At 45.1% G+C, this 25,235-nt stretch overlaps 1 protein-coding gene across 5 annotated transcripts in view; it reads left to right on the forward strand.

The window, feature by feature from the left end:
- Positions 1 to 4,244: 4,244 nt before the first annotated feature.
- The window catches only part of SS18 (SS18 subunit of BAF chromatin remodeling complex), a 31,194-nt gene continuing 10,203 nt past the window's right edge, over positions 4,245 to 25,235 (forward strand). For 2 of the 5 annotated variants that reach the window (XR_014474854.1, XM_083187482.1), the window contains exons 1-6: positions 4,246 to 4,671; positions 17,089 to 17,165; positions 18,858 to 18,942; positions 23,321 to 23,474; positions 24,250 to 24,471; positions 24,878 to 25,045. Coding sequence is in view for 3 of the 5 variants with exons in the window: in XM_083187482.1 (XP_083043608.1) it covers positions 4,603 to 4,671; positions 17,089 to 17,165; positions 18,858 to 18,942; positions 23,321 to 23,474; positions 24,250 to 24,471; positions 24,878 to 25,045 (775 nt within the window). In the remaining 2 variants the exon portion in view is untranslated. Of the gene's footprint in view, positions 4,672 to 17,088; positions 17,166 to 18,857; positions 18,943 to 23,320; positions 23,475 to 24,249; positions 24,472 to 24,877; positions 25,046 to 25,235 lie in introns of all 5 variants that reach the window. The other 3 variants (XM_083187485.1, XM_083187484.1, XR_014474855.1) reach the window with 3 other exon arrangements.

Genomic DNA, 25,235 nt, shown 5'->3' on the forward strand with positions numbered 1-25,235 from the left:
GGATTATTTACAGTGACCTCCATTTGGGTTATTTGTGAAATAAACTTGATTTACAATGAGAGAGGAGTGTTGCATTAACTCATTTTTAAACCATTAAGGCAAAAAGGGAATGTACTTTGACTATGTTGCATTAGGTTATGCTATCACTGGAATATTGGGCCTTGATTCTGATTTGCGAAGGTCCCCGTATGACCAATGGTGAAGCTGGTGTTGATATTCTCTAATGCACATGTGCACCTTCGTCGACTTGCACAGTCGACACCTGCCTGCCGGGGGCGGGCATCTGACGTCACAGGACATCAGCCGTCTGCCCATTTCCTGGACGTCTCAATTCTGTCAGCAGAATTACTTAGACTAAAAGTGGCCATACACATGCAGATTTATCTTCAGATCTGGCTGGTTGGAACAAAAACATGGTTATGGATGAGAGCAAATGACAGTTGACCATTTACTTGGAAATGCTGGAAAACTGAAAAACTGTCACTCATCCATAACCACGTTTTTGTTCCAACCAGGCAGATCTGAAGATAAATCTTACTAGTGTATGGGCACCTTTAGATTTGTGAGCACTGTAGAAATCATTTGATGGTTGGTGACCACTAGTTTTTATTCTAGCACCCTGCACCTTGTAATATGCTTGTAGTTCCTCTTCCTGCCTGGGGTGTTGCTGTCTGCTGAGGTACTTCAAGAACAATTTGGTTTGTATCTCAATGTTAAGATACAAACCAGAGTGTTGTAGAAATAACCACAGCAGAGAGTGACACCCCAGGCAGGAAGGAGTAACTGCAAGGATTTTTCAAGGAGCAGGGTGCTAGAATGAAGACTAGACCATCAAATGATTTCGGACCTACAAGCTAACCTGTGAATGGATGTTTATGCAAAACATCCATTCACAGTGCGGCAGTGATATTCACTGGGTGGCGGGCATTCGGATGGCGTTTAAAGGCTCGCTAAGCAGCAAAATATAGCTGCTTTGCAAGTCAACCAGTATCAGGCCCATTGTTTCTATTTCGGCACAGATGATGGTACTCACTGAGTGTAACCATTTATTGAAAACCTTACGCCTCTCTCTTTCCCTATGTGGCGAATAATAAATAAACATATCTTACAAACTTCCTAAATATTTATAGAAGCAGTGAAAACATATGTACAATACCAGTGCAAAAATACATCTTTTAGCATAGACTGATTTCAATTGCTTAGGAGTGTCCTATTCATAACAAAGGATTTGACCTGATCAATGTGATAAATGTTATATTTTTTTGATCCCAGGATCAGCCAATATTAATTATGCGGTATCAGCCAATATTTTTATCCTTATTCACCTATTAAAAGTTAAGTTTTATTAATACATACTGTATATCTATTTAACCACTTCACTGGTAATCCCAGAAATTTTACGGGCTATGCTTCAGTGCTAACACTGGCATTCCCGGAAATTTACGGGATTGACACTGTCTCCCGCTCTTTGGTGCCGGGCAGCGCCGCTGTGCTGAGCTGAGTGACGATTAGCTCAGCTTCAGCCTGACCGTGGCTCCTTCCTTTTGGATGTGTGTGGCGTGACCTTGCTAACTTCACGCCTCACACAGCCGGGTTGCTGATGACATGGTCGGGCAGCGGCTGATATATTGTGCAGCAGCGCTGCTTGGCCACAGGGTTTTTTTTAGGTAGCGCTCTCCAGAAAAAAACTGCCCTGTGGGGAGCACTCCTTAAAAAAGAAACACCACTGAAGGTGCCTCCAAAAAGAGTTTTCTATTCTTTTGTGTCACTTTCAATTTCTGTGTGTGCAAGATGGGTTCCCCACTCTTTCATCCACTTCTCCCTGGTCACTTTTTCTGTAGAAAAGTTGCACAACCCTGATGTAGGTACTATGATTTGGCATTTCTAGTTGGATCTCATATTTCTCCCATGCATGCACTTATGCAAGGTTCAGGGCAAAAACACTCATAACCTTAGCAGAAGAAAGCAAGGTTATTTGTAAAGTAACTGACGTTCCCTAATCCTATACCCGTGCTGGTTACTGACACTAAGGATGGGCATTGGAAGGTAATCGGTTAAAACCATTGGTGATTTTTATTTGATGTTAGTGTTTTTAACATTTGATGGTGGCAAACATTCAATGGTGTTCTGATGTTGCACTTGCCCCCAAGCTCACCTGCATCCGGCCACGCTGCAAAGGTTTTGCGCATGTGCATATTGTTTTTTTTTGCCCATGAGCAAATCAAATGAACATTTTTTTCTTTTGATGCAATGGTTATGCTGCCCATACACTTGTGAGATTATGCATGCAATCATTCGATTTCGACCACATCTGGCTGATAAATCGAATGATTGTATGCATTTTTAAAGGGGACATTGGACGCGATGCGCGGGCATGACTGTCGAATGTCGGGTCTCAAGATCTTATGTGCTGCACATAATATTTATTGAATTGCAGGAGCAATCCCATGCGGTTTTTAACCACATGCAATGGTCAAATGCAATCCGCAGGTGGGGGGTGGAGGGAACTCTTTTTCATTGGCGTGGGGATGGGGAGAGAGGGCCGGAGGGATCGCTGGCGGCGTGGGAGACGGCGGGCAGAGGGGGGCATTATGTAGTGCAAGAAGTAGCGCTAGCAGAGTAGAGCTATCTCAGCCAATCAGAGGGATGCCCAGTGTTTAAACAATTCTGCCGCCACCGCTGACTGACCCCCCGCCGCCCGTTCCGCTTCTTGCTCTACATAACGCCGCCCTCTGCCCGCCCTCTTCCAGCACCCGATGTGCCATCTCAAGATGGCATGCGACATTCGGTGCTGCAAAGGGGGCACTTTAGCACCACAAAATGCGATCGGGTTCGATGGACATCGCACTGCGATGTTGCATCAAATCCGATCGCACAAGTGTATGGGCAGCATTAGTTCTATCACATCGAAAACTGTTATGGCAGAAGGCCAGCTATGATATGATGGTTGGCTTATGATGTCCTTCCCTTAAAGCTGTGAACACACAGTGTGGCTTTGGCTTAGTCTGAATTGCATAGTATGTCAAAATCGCAGTGATCAGTGGCATGTGATCCCGATCTGCAGCCCTGTGATCACCAGTACATTGCAGGAGAGTCAGACGGCCCAAAGCTGACCATACATCTACAGATTTAGGGGCCCACCATGCGATCTGGGTGGAATATTACCTCCCAGGATCGCATTGTAAAATGCTATCACACCGGCTGGATGTATGAAATTTGAGGGGGCAGGGACAGGGCTCCAAAAGGAGCCCATCCTTGCAAAGCGCTGACCTGGAAGCCGGGGGGTCTGCGCATGCACGGTTATGCGCTGACCCCCGTCGACCCCAATGCCGCCCGGACAGTGCGATGTGTAGCCCATAGGCTACAATGGGCTATCGCTCGCATCCCACATAGAAACCTATGGGGGAGGCGGTGCAGTGATCGGAGAATTGATAAATTTGGAGGATACTTAATATTTGCGGGGGATTTAGCTGCAAATATGGTTTGATAAATGGGCCCCTTCATGTTAGATCTGGCTTGTTGGAACAAAAACCTGGTACTATCTGAATGAGTTTTCCATCATTTCCAAGCAAATGATCAACTGTCATTTGCTCTCATCCATTCCAAGTTTTTTGTTCCAACCAGATCTGACAATAAATTTGTAGATGTATGCCAGCTACTATACACTACTATAAGACATCACAGGATGGACTATATAAGTATATTGCAATGATCTCTCTCTCTCTCATGTTTTAGCAAAGAGTAACCGCCCACAGGCCTCAATAAGATGTCGCCGGTACACTACCCTATTATATTCAATTATACACCGGCCATTTTCCCTGAGACTAAAGTCATTCACTTCTGTTATGCAATGCCTAAAACGGAGACTTGCCGTTACTATATAAGCCGCTCTTGTTTCCTTGCACTGCGGAGTAGTCCATCATAAGGGATATACAGGGGGTCGGTGCTGTGTCTGCCCGCTGCCGCAGACAGTTACTCCTGTGTATAGCGTCAATCACCTGACGTACACAGCGCCGCTCAGAGCTGTACACTAGCAGAGTAGAGTGAGACAGCCCACGGCTGTTCTCCTGACATGTGAGGTGCGTCAGGTACAGCGTAGGTGCGATAACCCTCTCAGATTAATGCCATGCAGCTGCTATACAGCTGCAGTGCGCGAATGATACAGTCTCTAGGACTATTACATATCCATCCTCCCCCTCTGCCGGGATGTACCAACCGTGTGTGCGCGTCGCAGATGCTCGCAGCACGCAGGGCTCTGGGACGTCCCCACAACGCGCCGACGAGGGGTGCACAAAACGGCCTTTGAGGTGGTTAGCGGCTGTGTTAAGCGGTGTGCTCTCTGTGTCAGTACCTCAGGGAGCCAGCCAGTGAGCGGCGTGTGCCTGCGGGGTTCTGGCACTCTGTGTCCGACCTTTGTGGCTGCGGCGGGTATAGGCACGACCGCAGGATCCCCCCTTGAGAGAGCAGCAGTTGGTCTGTTCCGGGCTCGGGCTGCGCGCGGGGAAGCTCCAGTGTTCTGTTCCGGTCGTTCCGTCCCCATCAGTAACAACAGCAGCGAGGTCTCCGGGTTCTCATCACCTGCTACGTCTTCCTCCTAGCGACATGTCCGTGGCCTTCGCAGCTCCCCGTCAGCGGGGGAAGGGTGAGATCACCCCCGCCGCCATTCAGAAGGTAACACAAAGGGAACGTTACTCCCATGCAGGGATTGGGGTGCTCAGCTCCAGGGCCGCTGCAGCCTTCTCCTGCCCCTACTCCCCCCAGCTCTTCTGTCCGATGTGTGTACTAGTAAACCCGCTCGAAGCAAAAGCTTCGAAAGCTAATTGCCTCTGTGAGAGAAAGAGATGTACTTTCACTCGCTGCCAACAGATGGCAGTGTTTTGAAGACACACGTCCACTAGACCTATATATTTATTTGCTTTAGGGTCAGGCAGTGTGACTGCCTCTGAGCTTGAGTGTGATATTAGGTCTCCTCAGTCAGCCGCATACCTCCCAACTGTCACGCTTACCGCGGGAATGTCCCGATATTCGGGGACGTTCCCGCGTCCCGCCCGGGGCCGCCATTGTCCCGCGGTGGGGGGGACAGTTGGGAGCCCCCCCAGCTTGCCAAGAATAGACGCTGTGCGCATGCGCACAGCGTCTATTCAGCACCAACGAGCGGCGAAAACGGGGGCGTGGCCGGAGTTAGCGTCACCCAGTGAGGCCACGCCCCCTTTTCTCGAGGCCATGCCCCCTTTTCGGGAGCGCGCGCGGCTTCACCGCGCGAACGTCCCGACCTCCCAACTTCAAAAGTTGGGAGGTATGCAGCCGCATAAGTGCCACTTACCTACATGCTCGATGACAGGGGTTGCATGCTCGTTGCCACCTGGGGGTTAAACCTCTTCCCTCCCTCCCACCGTTACCATGCGTGGTACCGGCAATAACCAGGCCGTGGACAATCCATCTGGCTGTGTAAGAGCAGAGCTGTGGTGTGGCTATATCAAAACTCAAGGTGCTACAACTGCCACTCCCAATTGGCTGCTGAATCGCAAGCCGGCTTGAGTTTTGAAATCGCTGTGATTTATTTATTAAATTTTTTATATAGCGCATACATATTCTGCAACGCTTTACAGAGAATATTTGAACATTCACATCAGTCCCTGCCCCAGTGGAGCTTACAATCTATATTCCCTACCACATATACAAGCAAACATAGCCATTCTAGGGTTAATTTTGTTTCTTGCCAATTAGTCTACCACTATATTTTTGTATTGTGGGAGGAAACAGGAGTACCCGGAGGGAACCCACGCAAGCACAGGGAGAAGATACAAACTCCTCACTGTTAGAGCCATGGTGGGAACTGAACCCATAACCTCAGCGCTGTGAGGTAGTAATACTAACAATTACACCATCCGTACTGTTGCGGATCTTCTCTCATACAGCTGGATGGGTAGTCCACCGCTCTGTCCGGCTGTTGTCATTAATGCAAGCGCACCGCTTTGCCCGATGAAATTTGCTACCTGTCAAATCTGGTTGCCATGGCTACCTGGCACCCATGTGTTGTCACGTGCTGCTATTGATGGCCACTGCTATAGAAGGATAGTTCAGTTAGTAGAGCCTGGACAGCTATGCAGTTAGCCCAGTCGGGGTCAGTGGCTGTGACCGGACACTGGACTTTTTCACTATGGTTGCAAGTGAATGTACCCTGTTTGTTGAAGACCACCCCCCCCCCCCCCCCCCCAAAAAAAAAGGGGGGGGGGGGAATATTGAGGTATGGGTTGACCTTTAAGTGGTTCAGATGGGTATCATGTTAAGCATTCTATATAAGGGAACAAATTTGGACGTGATGTGGCATGGCGCACTGTGCCCATCAGCATTGCACACTTTCTCTCACACTCCATAGAGGTTTGAGCAATGTTGGCATTATGGTAACTGGCGGTGTGTGCAGCCGGCATCAGTGCAGTGCTTGTCATATTGCATAGCATTGCTCTCTGTATGTGAAACAGTTGTGAGCCTTATCACACTACCTGTGAGCATCTTGGGTGCCAATGCATGCAGTTAGGAGTTATTACTTTTCACCGGGATACATGTGAATAAACCAGTGGTCAGAATAAAGATACCGGCTTTCCTGAGGGAAACAGGTCAGGTAAATCTACTTAACGTCAGACTGACCCTCCTTCCCAACCAAGCCCCTCTCTTCCAGCAGCCTGATCCTAAAACTCCTGCACCCCACAGCCTAGTCATCCCTTGTAAATGTCTAATCACCTCTCTGCAGTCATTTTTTTTTTAATTACGTAATTTTTATTGAAGTTTTAACATTTACATAACCACACTAAAAAGGGCATGATAATTATGGCGATATACAGATGAAGGGTAGGCAACAACATTTGTAGGTGTTTCCATATGTGGGTGTATAGAAAAGAGACATGTACAATGAAGCAAGAGTGATAATTAGAGACAGGATTATATGCAACAAAAACTTGAAATATGCTTGCAAATATGCATGAAAAGTGTTAAACTATGCTACATTTAATTAATAAAATAAGTAATTTTTTACTTATTTAAAAATCAGCATACAATTAGTTGAAAATAATCCTCAAAAATAGGCCCACAGCATCTGCAGATGGCAGAATGCTGGCTGCTACAGCATACTGCAGCGTCCAAAACTCTTCTTGCATCAACTGCATGGACCCTCATCTCCAGCGCCGATGGATCAAATGTCAGCATAGCGTGTGAGGGCGGCGCAGTGGAAGGCTTCCTCCCTGCGCCCAATACTCACTGTGACACGGCATTTCCTCGGCAACGCTTGATATCACAACCCTTCCGCCCGCCTCCTCTGCTGCAGAAGTCTGCCTCTTGGTGTAAAGTCCCAGGCCAGGGATAGGCAAAGGTTCAAGAGCTTCGGAATGGCATCCGCCCTGACTGACTTTTATCAACATGGATTGGCAGCCTAGAGCAGTGTCAGACATAGCGTACATCCAAGGTTCCCCACACTGCGTACATTTTGCCCCAGCCTGCACACTGTACCACTACCTGGCCAGCAGCAGCAGGGCAAAGCAGTGCTGTGACTCGCGGGTGGGAAGAGGGCTGGGCCTAAAATATGCACCATCACTAGATTTTAGGTAAAATATGCAATAACCAGTGAGAATGGGCAAAATATACAAATGCATATAATCCTGTCTAGTGATAATATAACAAAGTGTTGCACTCAGTATACAGGATAGATATAAAACATATACCCAAAGGCGCCATTCGGGCAGACATTTAAATATAAGAGCATAAATTGTTAGATATACAGTATATATATTTGTGTGGGTACACCCAAACATATTGTGGCAAAGCATAAATAAAAGCGATACGTTAATGCATCGCAACAATACCAAAGTATGATAAAAGGAGAGGAAAAAGAAAATATATTTCTCTTTCGTCCAGTCCGGTGACACAGCTTCACAATGGGATGTAGTAGGGTCCGCCAGGAGCCAGGCACCTATGCTTCAATTCTTTGGGAGCAGGCTCCTCCCTCTGCATCCCATCATGCTTCAGTTTCGTTTAGGTGCCCACAGGAGTGGGTGCAATGCTGAGTGGCTGCGTTGCAGCCACACTTTTTTCTTTGGCTTTTTAGTAGTTAGACTAGGTTTTTATTGTTTTCTTAACATTAGACTTAGTAGCAGGTTTTGCCAGCATGTGACTTCTGTCTGAAGTCAGTACACGCTGAGAGCGCAGCAGAACACTGACAGAAGCGCGTCCTGTCAGTGTTCTGTGTGCAGAGGAGGGCATTCATCGGAGGAAAGCACACTCTGCACAGCACTTAACACCACTCAGACGGAGGCTTTTCCTGGGCTCCAGGGGACCCCATCCAGCGCCTTGCCTAGAAGGGGATCTTGGGGACGGGTCTCTCAGTGATGGCGGCCGCTATCTTTAAGAGTTTGGAAACCAAAATCCCCCAGGGGAGTTGGTTTCTTACAGGACGCCCAGCATTTCTGGGCAACTCCAAGTGGTGCCTAGAGGGGGAGTTACTGGAGGGGAGAGCATAGTTGGAGCGCCTGTGTGTGTGTGCGGTTTGGCGCCAAAAGACATCAGCTACCCGCACTGGAGGTGGGACTTGCTCTCTTCCACGGTTTACTGGCGCCATTTCTGTGCTTGCTGTGGAGCTGAAAGACAGAGATCCTGCTCAGAAGTCTCTCCTGACAAACGCTTCCCCCGCTGATCGCTGGCAACAGAACACACAGATAAGTACACTGGTGCATTACTCTGTGACTTTGCCTGAACGCTTAGCTGTGTTGTTTTATTCTGATATTAACATGGCGGACGAGTGCAGTTCTGTTGCTGAGGAGGGAGCAAATGAGATGTTTTACCATTGCAAGAGATGTAATGTAAATTTATCATGTGAACAGTTGGACCAGGGGGAATTGTGCCCTTCCTGCGAAGCTGTGCCCTGTGGGTCACGGACTCAGAGTCCTGAAGGAGCTGAGCCAGCGTGGGCTGTGGCTTTGGGACGGTCTGTTAAAGCTTTAACAGAGGCTTTGAATAGGCAAAAGGGATCTTTGGTGGGATCTCCGGGACCTATTCCCTCATCTCAGGGATCTCTTACCCCTGCATAGGGAGATCCTATCTTGCTGCAGGCTATGCAGGACACTGCACAGGGTGTGCATAAGATGTCTTCTCTTTTGGAGCAATTTACAAAAGTTTCTGATGAGGTGATGTTCAGACAGGGGTCTTTCGTCCTTCCTTTCGAGGGGGAGCAGCTGGCAGAGGTCAGTCAGGGCGTGGAAGATTCCAAGCCGGCAGAGGTAGACCGACCAAGTCTAAGTTTGGCGCCTTTACTAAGAAACATGCCGCCAAGGGGGAAGACAAACCCCCTCTGCATGACGGGGCGGAGACTCCCTGTTCTAGAATCAGAGTAGGGGGTCGCCTCCTGCAATTTCAGGACAGTTGGAGGGTGGCCATGGAAGATCTGTGGGTACTTTCCATTGTTTCAGAGGGATATCAAATAAATCTCTGGTCCACCCCCTCGCAGATTTCTCCCCACTCCTTTACCAAGGACCGCGTCTCTCAGATTGTCACTTCTGGGAGCTGCCTTATCTCTCGAGAAGAAGGGGGTAGTTATACCAGTCCCTCGAGAGGAGAGAAGAAAAGGTTTTTATCCGATCCTTTTCTTAGTCCCCAAACCAGACTGGTCATTCAGACCCATTCTAAATTTAAAGTCTTTGAATGTTCATCTTTGGGTGGATCACTTTCGCATGGAATCCCTGAGGTCGGTGCTGTTGAGCATAGAGCCAGGGGAGTTCTTAGCGTCAGTGGACATTCAGGATGCGTATCTCCATGTCCCGATCCACAAAGATTTCCAGTCTTAACTCCGGCTTGCAATCGGGGGAAGACATTGGCAGTTCCAAGCACTCCCGTTTGGGCTTGCCACGGCCCCGAGAGTGTTCACCAAAGTGATGTCCACCATGGCTGCAGCTCTCAGACTGCAGGGAATAATTGTTATCCCTTACCTGGACGATCTGCTCTTCAAAGCAGAGTCGGCAGTGACGTTACAGGTTCATCTGGAGGAGGCAACACCATTTCATGAAAAGTCAGGGCTGGATTTTAAATCTGCCCAAGTCCCATTTGACACCAACGCAGACCCTGAAATTTTTGGGGGTGATCATAGACACGCACCTTTACAGGGCTTTTCTCCCAGAATCCAAAGCGGTGGAGATTCGGCTGATGGTGTTGGAGATACTGCAAGCACCGGCACCATCGGTGTGGCAGGGGGTAAGGTTGCTAGGAAAGATGGTGGCAGCTTTCGAAACACTGCAGTACGCCATATTCCGTTCCAGGATTTTCCAATGGAACATCCTATCCTGTTGGTCCGGAGATGCCAAGAGGATGAAGCAGGAAGTTTTATCCCTGTCACCGGAGTCCAGGGAGTCCCTCCTATGGTGGACGGATGTGGAAAATTTGCAGCTGGAGAGATCTCTCAGGTCCTTGGATTGGCTGGTCATAACGACCAACGCCTCGCTGGGGGGGCAGTAGTTCTTCACCTGAGACTTCAGGGCCTTTGGTCGAAGGAAGAGTCCAAACTGCCTATAAACATTCTGGAGCTGAGGGCAGTCTTGAACGTACTGATCCAGGCGGAGGTTTTTCTGAGAAGTTCCCCGCTAAGAATACAATCGTACAATGCAACAACAGTGGCTTATTTGAACCATCAAGGCGGGACACGCAGCAAGATGGCGATGGCGGAAGTTTCCAAGATCTTCAGTTGGGCAGAGACCAACGTTCCGGCATTGTCGGCGATATTTATTCCAGGTGTCAGGAATGTGGAAGCGGACTTCGGGAAGGAGAATGGTCTCTCCGTAGGGAGGTTTTTTCAGGAGATTGTGAATCGATGGGGTCTGCCAGACATAGACCTGATGGCGACAAGAATGAACCGTCAGGTTCAGAGATTCTGCTCGCAGGTGAGGGATCCCGCTGCTTGGGCAGTGGACGCCATGACAGTTCAGTGGGACTTCCAGATGGTGTACATTTTCCCTCCAATTCCCATGTTACCGAGGGTGTTGAAGAAAATAAAGAATCGGAGAGTGCGGGCAATTCTAATTGCACCGGACTGGCCCAGGAGGTCATGGTACTCCGATGTACTGAGGTTGTCGAAGGATTCCTGAAGGCTTCCTCATCGTCAGGACCTGTTAGGCCAGGGACCGTTTCTTCACGAGGACCCAGGTCGTCTCAATTTGACGGCGTGGTATATGAAACCTCCTTATTAAAGAAAAAGGGGTTTTCTGATGAGGTCATCCAGACCATGCTGAGGGCCCGTAATCCAGTGTCTGCGGCAAATTACCATCGGGTCCGGAAGATGTACATTAGATCAGGGGTGGCCAAACCTGTCCTCAAGATCTACCAACAGTGCATGTTTTCCAGGCAACCTGTGGATCTATAGTAGGAATAAATGCAGCAGGTTTTAAAATGTGATAGTTAGTAATGACTACAGCTGTGCACCAGCTAGGTGACCTGGAAAACGTGGACCGTTGGTAGATCTTGAGGACCAGTTTGGCCACCACTGCATTAGATGGTGTGAGAGACAAACTTCACACTTACAGATTCAAATTGTCAAGACTTTTAAATTTTTTTTACAGGATGGTTTTTCATCAGGCCTTAGTCTGCAATCCTTAGGTGCAGCTTTCGGCCTTATCCATATTCTTTCAAAAGAGAGTAGCTTTGCTACCTGAGATTCAAACTTTTTTACAAGGGGTTGCTAGACTTAAACCACCTTATAGGCAGCCGGTGGCGCCTTGGGACTTATCTTTGGTCTTATCTATGTTACAGAATCCTCCCTTTGAACCGCTAAGATCTGCGGAGTTAAAGTATGTGACCTGGAAGCTCACTTTTTTTGTTGGCAATTGCATCAGCCAGACGAGTGTCTGAGTTGGGTGCCTTGTCTTGCAAGTCACTGTTTTTTTGATTTTTCATGATGACAGGGCTGTGATGCGAACAGTGCCAAAATTCCTACCTAATGTAGTGTCATCTTTTCATTTAAACCAAGACATTGTACTTCCAGTGTTTTCTCCCCCAGACAGGGTTAAAAATAGGGACAAACTGAAGAGATTGGATGTAGTTCGCGCCTTGCGAATATATACATTGAGAGGGTAAAGGACATTCGAAAATCGGATTTACTCTTGGTGCTATATGATGTGCATAAGGTTGGGTGGCCTGCTTCTAAGGAGACCATCGCTCGCTGGTTGAGATCTACCATTGCCTTTGCCTACTTTAAAGCAGGTCGACCAGTTGCGTCTTGGATAAATGCACATACCACCAGGTCGGTTGCTTCCTCCTGGGCAGTGCGCCATGGGGCTACGGCGGAGCAGTTGTGTAAGGCTGCCACCTGGTCCTCTGTTCATACCTTTACCAAATTTTACAGATTTCATGAGTTTGCGTCGGTGGACGCTTCATTTGGACGGGCAGTGATGAAAACTGTTGGTCTGAGCGTACCCTCCCAAAGGACCGGCTCATGAACGTCCCATTGTGAAGCTGTGTCACCGGACTGGACGAAAGAGAAAAGGGGATTTTTGTAAGAACTTACCGTTCGAACCCCTTTCTCTGAGTCCAGTCCGGTGACACAGCGATCCCTCCCTAACGCTCAGTTAAGTGTACCGTTCATGTGTTGTCATGTTACATATAAAGTGTTCAGGCATTGTTCTGAGTTATGTATCCTAGTGTGCTCTTGAAGTTGAACTGAAGCATGATGGGATGCAGAGGGAGGAGCCTGCTCCCAAAGAATTGAAGCATAGGTGTCTGGCTCCTGGCGGACCCTACTACATCCCATTGTGAAGCTGTGTCACCGGACTGGACTCAGAGAAAGGGGTTCGAACGGTAAGTTCTTACAAAAATCCCCTTATAATGCCCATTCTAATATTAGAAGACCCCAAATACACCTACTTAGCAATAACAAAAATAAAATCCCCAAAGACCCCAAAATAAACCTCCCCATAACCCCCCACCCTGTATGACCTAACCCGAACCTAGGTATACCTGGTTCCCGAACAACTTATCCCCACCCATCTGACTATACTACACCCCCCCCACCCACCCACCCCAAATAAAGGATACTGAGAGGATAGCTGACAGGGGCTTAAAATAAAAATAATTGAGAACAGGATATTTTAGCCAGGTGTAGGACCAGTCTTCCCACTTTTAAGTGACACAATAAAGTGGGCCCAATCCATTCAGGGTATAGCAACAGAATGAAACCTCTCTGCAGTCTTAGCATAACTTTTCTACCCCCACAACCCCTGTAGTGCCCAAACTCATCCAGCCTGCGCTTCCCTGGCCACACGCTAACACTGCCCGCAAACATAAATACATACATTTATCATCGCTGCAGTCAGGATTCCGGTGCCAGTATCCTAACATGCGGTTACTGGCGCATGTATGCTGATCGCATCCTATTTTCACTATCATACATCAGTTCAATGTAATATATACTTTTTTTTAATCAATATATGTATACTTCCCTGCAATTTACTTTGTGATTACGCTCACCTGAGAGGGCGTATCTAAAGAGCTAGCAAATGTGAATCAGATCTGTTAAGTTCTTCGTTGTATTGCACTTGCCGTACAAAAGTATGGTAATGCCATGAATACACAAAGCAATGGAGCTGCCAGAGAAGTAACAGTAACCCATTTTGTGAATGGAGTAAATCAGAATAATGTCCTGTTTTAACTTCTCTATGAATAGACCCCTTGGTGTCTTCCTACCTCCTCTCTCCGGTGTCTTTGACCTTCTTTATGTTCAGGCTCTACTGTTGGCCACCTCTCATGCTCGCGTGTAAGGTTTCTCCAGTCCAGAATCACTGCTCTGGATCTCACTATCTCGCCTTCTGATTCTCTTCCACTAGCCACACTTGGATACCATAACCGACGTATTGTTACTGCAGTACATGTCAGAACAATCTAAAGATGAAGGGGTTGCTAGCGTTATTAGCCGAGCAGCAAGGGCAATATCACAGACACACTAGATCAGGCGTTCCCAACCACGGTCCTCAAGGCACACCAACAGTGCAGGTTTTAGTGATATCCAGGCTTCAGCACAGATGGTTTAATCAGAATCCCTCATATACTAATTAAGTCACCTGTGCTCAAGCCTGGATATCTACAAAACCTGCACTGTTGTGTGCCTTGAGGATCGTGGTTGGGAATGCCTGCACTAGATGATATACCCAATATTTCCAAGTTTGTCCAGAAACAACCCATTTAGCAGATATCATCTCAGTATATAGCCAGCTTTAATCTCTCCATAGTGCAGGGATGGGGAACCTTTGGCCCTCCAGCTGTTGTTGAACTAGAGATCCCAGCATGCCTTGCCACAGGTTTAGCATTGCCAAATAGAAAAACTAGCAGGGCATGCTGGGATGTCTAGTTCAACAACAGCTTAAGGGCCGAAGGTTCCCCATCTCTGCCGTTGTTGAACTAGAGATCCCAGCATGCCTTGCCACAGGTTTAGCATTGCCAAATAGAAAGACTAGCAGGGCTTGCTGGGATGTCTAGTTCAACAACAGTTTAAGGGCCGAAGGTTCCCCATCTCTGCCGTTGTTGAACTAGAGATCCCAGCATGCCTTGCCACAGGTTTAGCATTGCCAAATAGAAAAACTAGCAGGGCTTGCTGGGATGTCTAGTTCAACAACAGCTTAAGGGCCGAAGGTTCCCCATCTCTGCCATAGTCTATCAGCCCTCCTCCTAACTCAGTATTTATTAAGTTTGTTATATAGGGCACACATTCTGCAGTGCTTTACAAAGAATATTTGAACATTCACATCAGTATGCTACCACACTGACGACCCACTCATGCTGGGGACGCACTTTGCAATATATTGTCTGTTATATTGACGAGCAATGTATATTGGTTGGTACAATATCATACTGGCCTTGCAGCACAACCAATGCATTGGGCTGTGTGTACAGCTCTTTTTGCCATCATTTATGATGGGGCCCATCAATGGTGAAGTAGGATTTATTTATTTATTATCGGTTTCTCATATAGTGCAAACATATTCCGCAGCGCTTTACGGAGTATAGTTAAACATTCACATCAGTCCTTTCCCCAGTGGAGCTTACAATCTATATTCCCTACCACATGTACATGCACACATAGACATTCTAGGGTTAATATTTTTTGTTGGAAGCCAATTGACCTACCACTATATTTTTGGATTGTGGGAGGAAACCTGAGTACACTGTGTAAACTCACGCAAATACGGGTAGAATATACAAACTCCGCTCAATTAGGGCCATGGTGGATTCAAAATATTTTTACGATCCTTTGTATGGTATACTGGGTTCTCAATTGGGGAAGAAGAGGTCCTCCGCAGGAGACAGGCACATAAAACTCTTTACAGTGGGTGTACTGGCTCCTCCCCTCTACTTCCTCCTCCACATCCTCAGTTTAGAAAAATGTGCCCTCGCAGAGGCTGTACTTACAGAGCTCCTGAAGAGTTTTTCTTCATTTAATATTTTCTTATTTTGGGGAGCCTGTTTTGGACTAAACAGCTCCATGCTTAGTGGAAGCCAGGGGAGGGTTACAGTTGCTGGCCTTTCAAGGTACCGAACTGTCCCTGCTGCAGGACCACTACCCTGTGTGGGTTTTTTGGCGGGCATTGCGCTGCAGCGCTTAACAAACCCAGCTTGCTGCACACCCCTGGCTCAGTCCGAAGACTTCTGCGGTGTGTGTTACCCTGGGTCCCCTCTAGTGGGGTACCCCGGTTGATGTGCGGCATCATGGCGGCGCCAACCCTGCACGGAAACAGCATAGCCCCCTGTCCACACTGGATGCTTTATACTGCCCCTGGACCATCAGGGCAGGAGTTAATGTGTTTGCTAGGAATAGCAACAGCGCCAGTATAAAGATTAGTAAAAGCACCAGCACCATTGTAAGGGGCGAGGCTTAACTCAGAGCGGGGCTCTCTGGCACCAATTTCCTGCTTCTCTGCATGCTTTGGGCGCCATTTTACAGCAGCAGGTACTCCTCAGCGGTGCTGGCAGCTCCAGACTGGGTGGAAGAGAACTTCTTTGTGGAAAGGGGGAGGGGGAGTGTTGATAGTATTATCCGCACTGGTCAGTGGTAATGGACCACTGTTTTTGAATTTTGTGAAGATTTTATCTATGGAGTCTGTGTGGAACTGGCAAAGGATCCTACTGTGAAAAAAATTGGCCCTAGACACTAAATTAATACATTTGTTGTCTTTTTATTGGACCGCCAATGGTGCAACCCTGAGTATAGGAAGTATTATGCAAACACTTATTCCAAGGGAGGAGAGAAGAAAGATATACTCTGGGTGGGGGGACCCTTAAATCACAGACTGTAGTTGTGCTGTTATTGCATCTGTCTAAAACATTACATTTTTATTATGGACATTATTTAAAAAAAAATGGTACTTGTGCAATATCTGGGCGCCCGATTTTTTGATTGTATGCCTTAACTTAAGGCATACAATCAGATGCGATGGACCCGATTTTTACATTGGATCCGATGTTAAATGCCCCCCAGACACCATTTTCTTTATTGTATACCCACCCTGTTCATACCCCCACTATCCATGTAGGCATGGAGTTGATTTTCTATAGTGTGGCGAGCGGACACGACATACAAGCCTGAAGCGTGGCGTGCGGTATGTACTGTCCGCTAGTTCTCAACGAGCAACCAGTTGGGCATAAATATGTTAAGGGATCTTGCATGGAGTAAACACAGAAATTATTATAAAAAAGGCCCACCAGCAAATGTTTTTGTTGAGGAAATTACGTTCATCTGGTATGTGCAAGGGAACACTGGTGAAGTTTTACTCTTGTATTATTGAAAACGTTCTAACCTATGGTGTTTTAGCATGGTTTGGCACTTGCTCTGCTGCTGAGCGTATAATACACTTTAAATAATTAGTGGGATTACTGGTGGTAATGAATTATAGTTCTATATACTGATGTTTTATTTATTTTTCTCTGTTTATGCTGCTGTTTACACTGGAATTTCGTTAATTGTTCATATTCTACGTGGACATCTTAGCCATAGTAAAATAATGTATTGAATCTACCCCTTCATAGTGTATATTCCAATTTTTGATGACCTGGTTTATGCTTGTATTACAGATGTTGGATGAAAATAATCATCTTATTCAGTGTATTATGGATTATCAAAATAAAGGGAAGACATCTGAATGTTCTCAGTAAGTAGAAAGCCATATAATGTATAGATATATGCTTTTTTTAATATTTAAATGTGTGCTTGAGTAGAGTTGTATTAAACTAGCAATTCCTCAGAAAAGGACGCAGTTTCTGTATAGCAAGTGGTAGAAGAAACGTGCTGAGTTTTAAGAAAGGACAAAAAAAGGACATACCACATAAAGCATTTTCATAATTGTAGAAGGTCTGTCCAGTCTTTTTTCAATGGGGTAATTTCTATTCTGCAGGATATGAATACCACCAGGACGAGCTCCCGGAGCTATTCAAATCTGTACTAACAGGTGTTTAGTCTTGAGTTTAGCATTTTCCGACTTAAGTGCCTGCCGCAATGCAGTTTGCGCCGTGCTAGGGCACACAGCATTGCCGCGTTAGTTTTGTCAGATTTCTGCTTGCACCCCAAGGAGGAGAAATCCACTAGTCCGTGTTCTGAACTCTCTCCTAGTGCTATTTACATCGTTTTGAATAGAACTAACCACAAAGTGTGTTCTATTCGCAATGGTGTATGCCCCTATGGCTCCAGCTCTCAGGGAGATGGTGAGGGACTCATAGGGTTCATTGTGGAGTAAAGAGGGGGTATGACAGAGGTTGCGATGTCCATTCTATCAGTAACAATGGGATGGATGTGTTAAGCCCGGTAAAGTGCAAGGTGATAACCCACCAGCACTATATATGGGTTCAATATGATTTCGACAGTCAGCATCCTGACCGCTGGGAGCCTGAATGTCTGTCTGCATATTAACTACATCCCAGTCTCTGGTTCAGTGAAGCATCATGAGGAAACCCATGCAAATGCATGAGAACATACAAAAGCTACACATGGGCCATCACTATTAAACACCTGACTTCATCACTGTGAGGGACCATAATGCTAACCATTATGCCAGCTGTAGTTTGATTTCTAAAGTGCATGCTCGGTTTCTTATTGTTTTGCTGGGTACACACCAGAGCGATTTGGCCTCAATCCCGTCAATTTCGATGCAGTTCCGACCGGTTTGTATGAAGATTGGACATGTTTTAGATCCAATTCCGATGCGAGTCCCCGCCACTCGTTTGGTCGCTTTGGAGATTCTACTTGCTGCAGTCAGGATCCCTCAATCCGACTCCGACCGAGCGTCCATCACATGCACATCGTTTGTGGGTTTTGCGCGCGACCATCGTACAGCATGTAATCTTGCTGGTAACGACCCATCACTGCAGATTCCATCATGGACAATGTAATGTAGGGTTAAAACACACTTTGTAATGGCAGCCAAAGCAATGCAAAATAGCTATGTGCAGTGTTCAGCAGGTATACACCAAGCCTCACTTGTCACAAAGCAGAAATGCGCATGCTTAAATTGGCTACTGCTATTTATATCCCAGCTAGTCCAGCCCCTTTTTTCATTTCCAAAGGCCAATCTGACGTCAGTCGCATAGGGTACAAAACACATGTAGCACTGATCCGACCGTTTTACAACCATCGCGGTCGCATCCGGATCGGATTGAGATCGTTTCACACAAAAACACAGTTTTTACAAATTGTGAGCTGGGGACTGACCAGGAATTTCAAGGGAAATAGTTTCTCTTTGTCTAACAAATGTGGTTGTTCTTGTGTGTACCCTACATTTGACGAAGCACCTTCCTCTAGTATTTGTCAACCAACAATGTTTTTCTTTTTTTTTTCTTTTTTATAATAGGTATCAACAGATGTTGCACACAAATCTGGTTTACTTGGCTACCATAGCTGACTCCAATCAAAATATGCAACCTTTATTACCAGCAGTAAGTGGACATAAACTGCAGTTGTACAATTTATTTTTTGCCAGTTAAGAGTTGCTTTTTTTTACCTTCTCTTTAAATGTTCATGTTTGTGGTACCCCCTCCCCCACCCCAGCTCCCAACATGTGAGAGTGGACAAGTGGTTGGATTAATATTTATGCAGTGAGGAGATCATGATATGTTAAAAATGTGGCGCTTTTTCCATATCACCCAATCAGATTCTACTTATTTATCTAGTAAATGATAGGTAGAATGTTACACCTCCACATTTGTAAACCTGTAGTGTATTATGTAAACCCCTCATTGTGATACTAGGCTACATGCAAGTCATTGGATGCACTGTGTGGGGTCCTGAGGACGGAGTTTAAGAACCTGTGTTCTAGACTCAAAAATAAACAAACCTTTCTCTCACCTTATTGGACCAGCAAATAAAACATACATCCTACCTAATAGTATTGCAGAGAGCTGTTGAATACATCTATGGAAAGGCATTAGTGGCCCTCCACTACATTTTAATAGCACCTTCTTTGAGGTCACTTATGTATTTCTAAATGGAGAGCCAATGTGCCTGGAGGCATCCCAAAAAGTCCACCAATATGTCTCTACAAGGATCAGCATACCCTCCAACTACTGATCCTAGTGTTCCCTCTGAGCTTCTTTTGCAAGTTGCCGCACCCTGCCTGTTTTCTAAACCTCAAAATGCACCCTGCCCTTTTGGTGTGTAGCCCTTAATAATTTAAAATGTGCGGTCCTGAGTGAAAAAAGTACCCTGCCCTAAAAAAATCCTAGAGAGAACATTGTGATCCCATCCATGCCTTTATGATGCACAGTGATAGTTGCTTACCTGATACCTGATACACTGATAATGAAAGTTAATCTAGACTAGAAACAAACAAATTCCCCCAGCACACCGTAATGGTTTAATACAGAAATCCCCTTTTACATACACTTAAGGTGCCCATACACGTTACAATTATTGTATACAATATCGCATCATTTGCGATGAGATGAGATCTAGTACAAAAAGTATGTGCAGCACAGGAGGACTGTATGTGCTGCACATACTTTTTGTACTAGATCTCATCTCATCGCAAAACCAAGATGCGATGAGATGCGATATTGTGTACAATAATTGTAACGTGTATGGGCACCTTTAAACATATATGCTAATCCACCAGCAAAGACCATATGTACCAGTTCAGGGAAGCTCCTTTTGCTCCCACAAGCTCTGCATTTGTCTTCTAGTTAAGGCTATTTGATCAGTGTGTGGTGTCGGGTCCAGTTGACCCTCATCAACAGTGAACAAAATGTTTTTTTTATTTTTATTATTATTTCTTAAGTTTCTTATACAGCACTTGCTGCGCTTTACAATTGGAAATCGGGATGAAACAAACTGGGTAGCTAGACAGTCAGAATGGTAGGAAGGCCCTGCTTACAAGCACGTGAAAATTTAGTGTGAATTCCTGTGTGTTTGGAACGAATGGGTATTATTGCTGTACCAGTCTAGCAGTTTATAATGCTAAGAAAGGCACTAAAGGTGCCCATACACTAGGTCACCTGCACTTTCTTCCCCCCTGAACTGCCAGCGACTACATACAATACACCGTATGTAGTCATTGCAAAGTGAAAGTCTTGGCGACATGATAAATCTGTCGTGCAGCATGTACGATCTTCAGGATTTGATACAAGACGCATGGGACTGCGCATCGCATCAGACATGTCAAACACATGCGATTTGGTCATGACCAAATCGGCGGGTAATCACACTAGTGTATGGGCACCTATTTTGGCACCATTATGTAAGTATCCTTTCTGACAGTGAATATCCACCTTCAACCCCTTTCAAGGGGAAGTTTTTACATAGTAAACAAGTTAGGCTGCTGAGATTAATGCTTTGAGCCCCATTTAGCCAAAATGCCCAGCTCCTGTAATGGTATGTAATAAATGGAATATTTAATGGAATACCACACTGTGTAATTTAAATACAATGTTGTTGTTTTTTTTAAGTATGTTATATGCAGATAAATATTGTTAGACCTTGTAGTCAGATATAGTGTGATGCGCTGAACTTCAATGCTGATTGGGTGCCATGGGTCACTCCTCCATGCCTCATCACGGCTTCATACATCTACCCCACTGTGTCTTGTCCCATTTTATGTGCCCAGAAGTAAAAACCTGTCACAGAAGTCCTTATACAGACCTAAACTAGATATAATGGCAATTTTACAAAGTCTATTTGACAGCAGAAGGAAAAGTTTAACAAAAGTACACAAGATGGCACTCCAACATAGGAACTGAACTTGTGCATGATGGACTCCTGAGTGTCCGCTAGATGGCTCATTGGGAAAGTTATGGTGTTCAACTGAGGGAGAGGCTGTACAAACGGTTGAATGTATCCATATAAAGCCAGTCTGCTAATCAGGCTAATAAGCAGGGGTTATATCAATCTGATTCCATGAATATGACCAGGGGTTCAGTGTACTCCGATGGCTGTCATTCACAAGATCCCAGTGCAGTAAAAAGCACCTTTGGGATGTGGTGGGTCAGGAAATGTGCAGCTGTGTGATGCCATTATGTCACCATGTGATGGAATGTTTCCATCACTATCTAATTCCAATTGTTGGGCCAAGGCTTCTACCAAGTAACTGTAAGGGTGTATCTAATGGAATTGCAATTGAGTTTATAATGCAATGACTACTTCACATATATTGAAATATTCATCTATCTATATATATCTAAATACTCCATCTTTTTAGTGTGAGGTGCTATCAGTGATCACTACTGTAGAGGCCACTCGATGATGGACCAAATTACTTCTGAACAGAAAGTGAAAGCAAAATGATCTGTTTCAAACCTGCTGTATATGGAGAGAGGGAGCTATGAAGAGAGATAGGCAGTAGGAGCAGATAGGGACAATCAGCGATCACAATTTATGGATTTCCAGATACAGGGATTTTTTGGCCAGATAAATGGATTTTACAATCTATCTGACTTTGCTCACACATTACAGATTTATTTCAGTGATCGGCAGTTTTTTCCATTTTAAGATTGCATCTTCATATCTGGAAATTGCCCAATCGATTGCTGTTCATAATGTAAATAGATGAAGAAGACTAATTGGGAATGCCCACACATATAAAAAAGATCTGCAGATAATACCAGATTATTAAACGTGTTTAAAAACCTGATTAAGCAATCGATTGGGATTGCCTAAAGGGGGAGCCCACACATCTAAAATTAATTGTGCCAATCATCTCCATATCTGAAAATTGTCACAATTAATTGCTGATGTATGGGGCCCTTAAGCTGTCATTTCAATGAGCTTTAAACTAGTCAGAAATAATTGTACATTATGAGTGTTGAAGGAAAAGAATGAAGGCTATGGGGTCAATCCTGTTATCTGCAAATCATCGTGGCGGCAGTTGCACTCTACAGCTGCCCGAAAAAGCACAAAAGTGCTTGCTGTTCCATAGGGTTTAGAGCAATTTTGGGGGGAAGCTGCGCTGAATTCAGCCCATAAAGGGTGCGAGTTCAGATGCTGCCCTTTAAACACTGTGGCAACAGCACATTGCACCCTTCACAAACAATAAGGTTGACCCTTATATATATATATATATATATATATATATATATATATATATATATATATATATATATATATATGGTCCAGAAAGAATTTGCATCTGTGCATAAGGGATGGGAGTAAGGTTTGGTAGAATCTGGTTATTCAAACTCATTATGGAGAATACTTATTTGTGCAAGTTAAAATCATTGCTCAAAAAACCTCACTGGTCACCATTTGTGGGTGAGGTACATCTGCAGACTTTTTCCAGGTGAATTATACGGAGTCGTTTGCAATAAGGCATTTAAACCTGCAATTACCTGGCATTTTGAGAGATAGGTCAATTCCTGGGTGCGGTATGACCCCCTTTCACGCATAGCAGCAAATTACAGGTTAAAAACGGTCAGCCTACTCATTTGCTGAAGACATGGGTAATTTGTGTAGTGTGAAAAAGTCTACCCGGGTCACAAATCCCTAGTAAAAAGCAGGGTCGGTGACCCATTCACATTACACAAATTACTTGGTAGAACTGATTTGCCCGGTAATTTGCTGTTCTGTCTGAAAAGGGTATTAGAGAAGCCATTATCAATGGTAAATGTAACCAGATAACAGGTACAAGATAGTTACATGACTTCATTTGGTTTCCTGTGTATTGGTGTGTAGTGTACAGTAAATGTTACCAGCGGGAATGTTTGAAGAGCTTTGTAGGTCTATAATCTGGCACTATTCTCGTTTTACTAAGGTAGATATGTACAGTAGTATACAATGTGTTAAATTCATAGATACCGTGTATTAACTGGTCTTTTAAATCTGCTTTAGCTACCCACACCGACTATGCCTATGGGTCCAGCAGGGATGAATCCAAGTGGCCCTCCACAGCCGCCACGGTCACACAGCATGCCTTCTGAAGGAATGGTAGGAGGGGCTCCATCTGCACCACACATGCAAAACCAGATGAACGGCCAGATGCCTGGTAAGAAGAATTTCTTCTCTAAGGTATTAACACCAAGGTTACTTAGCAACCGATCGACGTGCTGGCTCAGGGGATACTAGATTGTTGATGACAAAACTGCATTGAATGCCCTGGAGTGCCAGCTCTCTTACAGTTTGTTAGCTACAGAGCTACGTGACCTGTATTCACTGCTTATCTTTCTGCCCTTGGGCTTTGATGTGGCTGACACACAGCATTGCTGTGATGAACAGAACCGTCTAAATTTAGTCTGTGTGAAAACCGCACAGTACAGCTGGCTCTCAAAAGCTTTTTGTAGAGATTCGCCATTGGCTTCAGAAAAATAAATCTCTATATGAAAGCAGAGGTATGTTTTTACTGCTCCTGTAACCCTTTCATTGCCAGGCCATTACCTTATGTTCGCAGAATGCCATGTTTATTGCTAGTGTGCACTCTTGTCTGCAGCATAGTGTGCAGACTGGCTTCTCATTCTGGCATATGGTGAAAATGCATACCAATATGTTACCGTAGTGCTATGAGTATAGGCCTTTAAGTCCATATATTTCATCTCTCTGTGAATTATTAGTGCATCTCTCCATACTATGTACAGTACGGTGTATCTAAGTATATAGTGCCTTAGTAGTTAGCAAACAGGTTTGTGCTTTCCTATACATATGTTCCCTGTAATCTACATAACTGCATTGGCATTTTACTGGTCGTATGTTGTGGTGGGTTTTTTTGTGTAATTTTTAAATCTGTGTAATTTTTTTCCTTTTTTTTTTTTTTTTTTTTTTTAAAGGGCCGAACCATATGCCTATGCAAGGACCAGGACCTGCGCAACATAACATGACAAATAGTTCTATGTCTATGCCTTCCAGTAATCATGGTTCCATGGGAGGATATAACCATTCTGTACCATCTTCGCAAAATATTCCAGTACAGAATCAGATGACAATGAATCAAGGACAGTCAATGGGCAACTATGGCCCCAGGCCAAGCATGAATATGCAGCCAAACCAAGGTAATTGAGAAGTCCTTTTATTGTAAGGCTGGAATTCATCATAAAGGGAAAACAAATTAATTAAAAACTGTATTAAAGCAATACAGAATGTTTTTGGCACTCCTGCCATTTATACAGAATTTATCCAAACATTACAGGCATTGGCTGGCTCCTCCCACTTCTCGCTGCTCATGCAGAAGACACTGCCCTCTCCTGTAGAAATAGAATACAGTTGGAAAACCTGATATCTGCTGTTGGTTAAATGTCAGTCAAACCTTTTGGTTAAGTATTGTTGGTAAAAAGCGTTGTAGGATGCCCCTAGGTACTAATTGCTTATGTCTGAATCACTGTGTACAAGTATTGTATAGTGTTAATGGTCTAGACAGGTGTAACTTTTTTTATTTATTTTTTTGTATTCTTTTTCTAGGTCCAATGATGCACCAACAGCCTTCTTCACAGCAATATAGCATGCCTCAGGGTAGTGGACAGCATTACCAGGGACAACAGCCACCTATTGCAATGATGGGCCAAGTTAACCAAGGGAATCACATGATGGGTCAAAGGCAAATTCCGCCATACAGACCTCCTCAGCAAGGTAAGGATGTTAGTGACTTTTGTGTTGCACACTCCATCCTTTACAATCTGCAAGAACGTAGGTCAGGTGCCTGGAAATACTGATACATTGACACCTTATCGCTTAAAGAGAACTTTAGTCAATTTTGTCTTGGTTCATGACATTTTCCTAGTTTCTGAGCTGAGAGCAAGACTGCAAATAGAACTTGATG

Source organism: Crinia signifera, chromosome 5 (genome assembly GCF_055691185.1).
Source record: "Crinia signifera chromosome 5, ASM5569118v1, whole genome shotgun sequence".
Taxonomy (NCBI): Eukaryota; Metazoa; Chordata; class Amphibia; order Anura; family Myobatrachidae; genus Crinia; species Crinia signifera.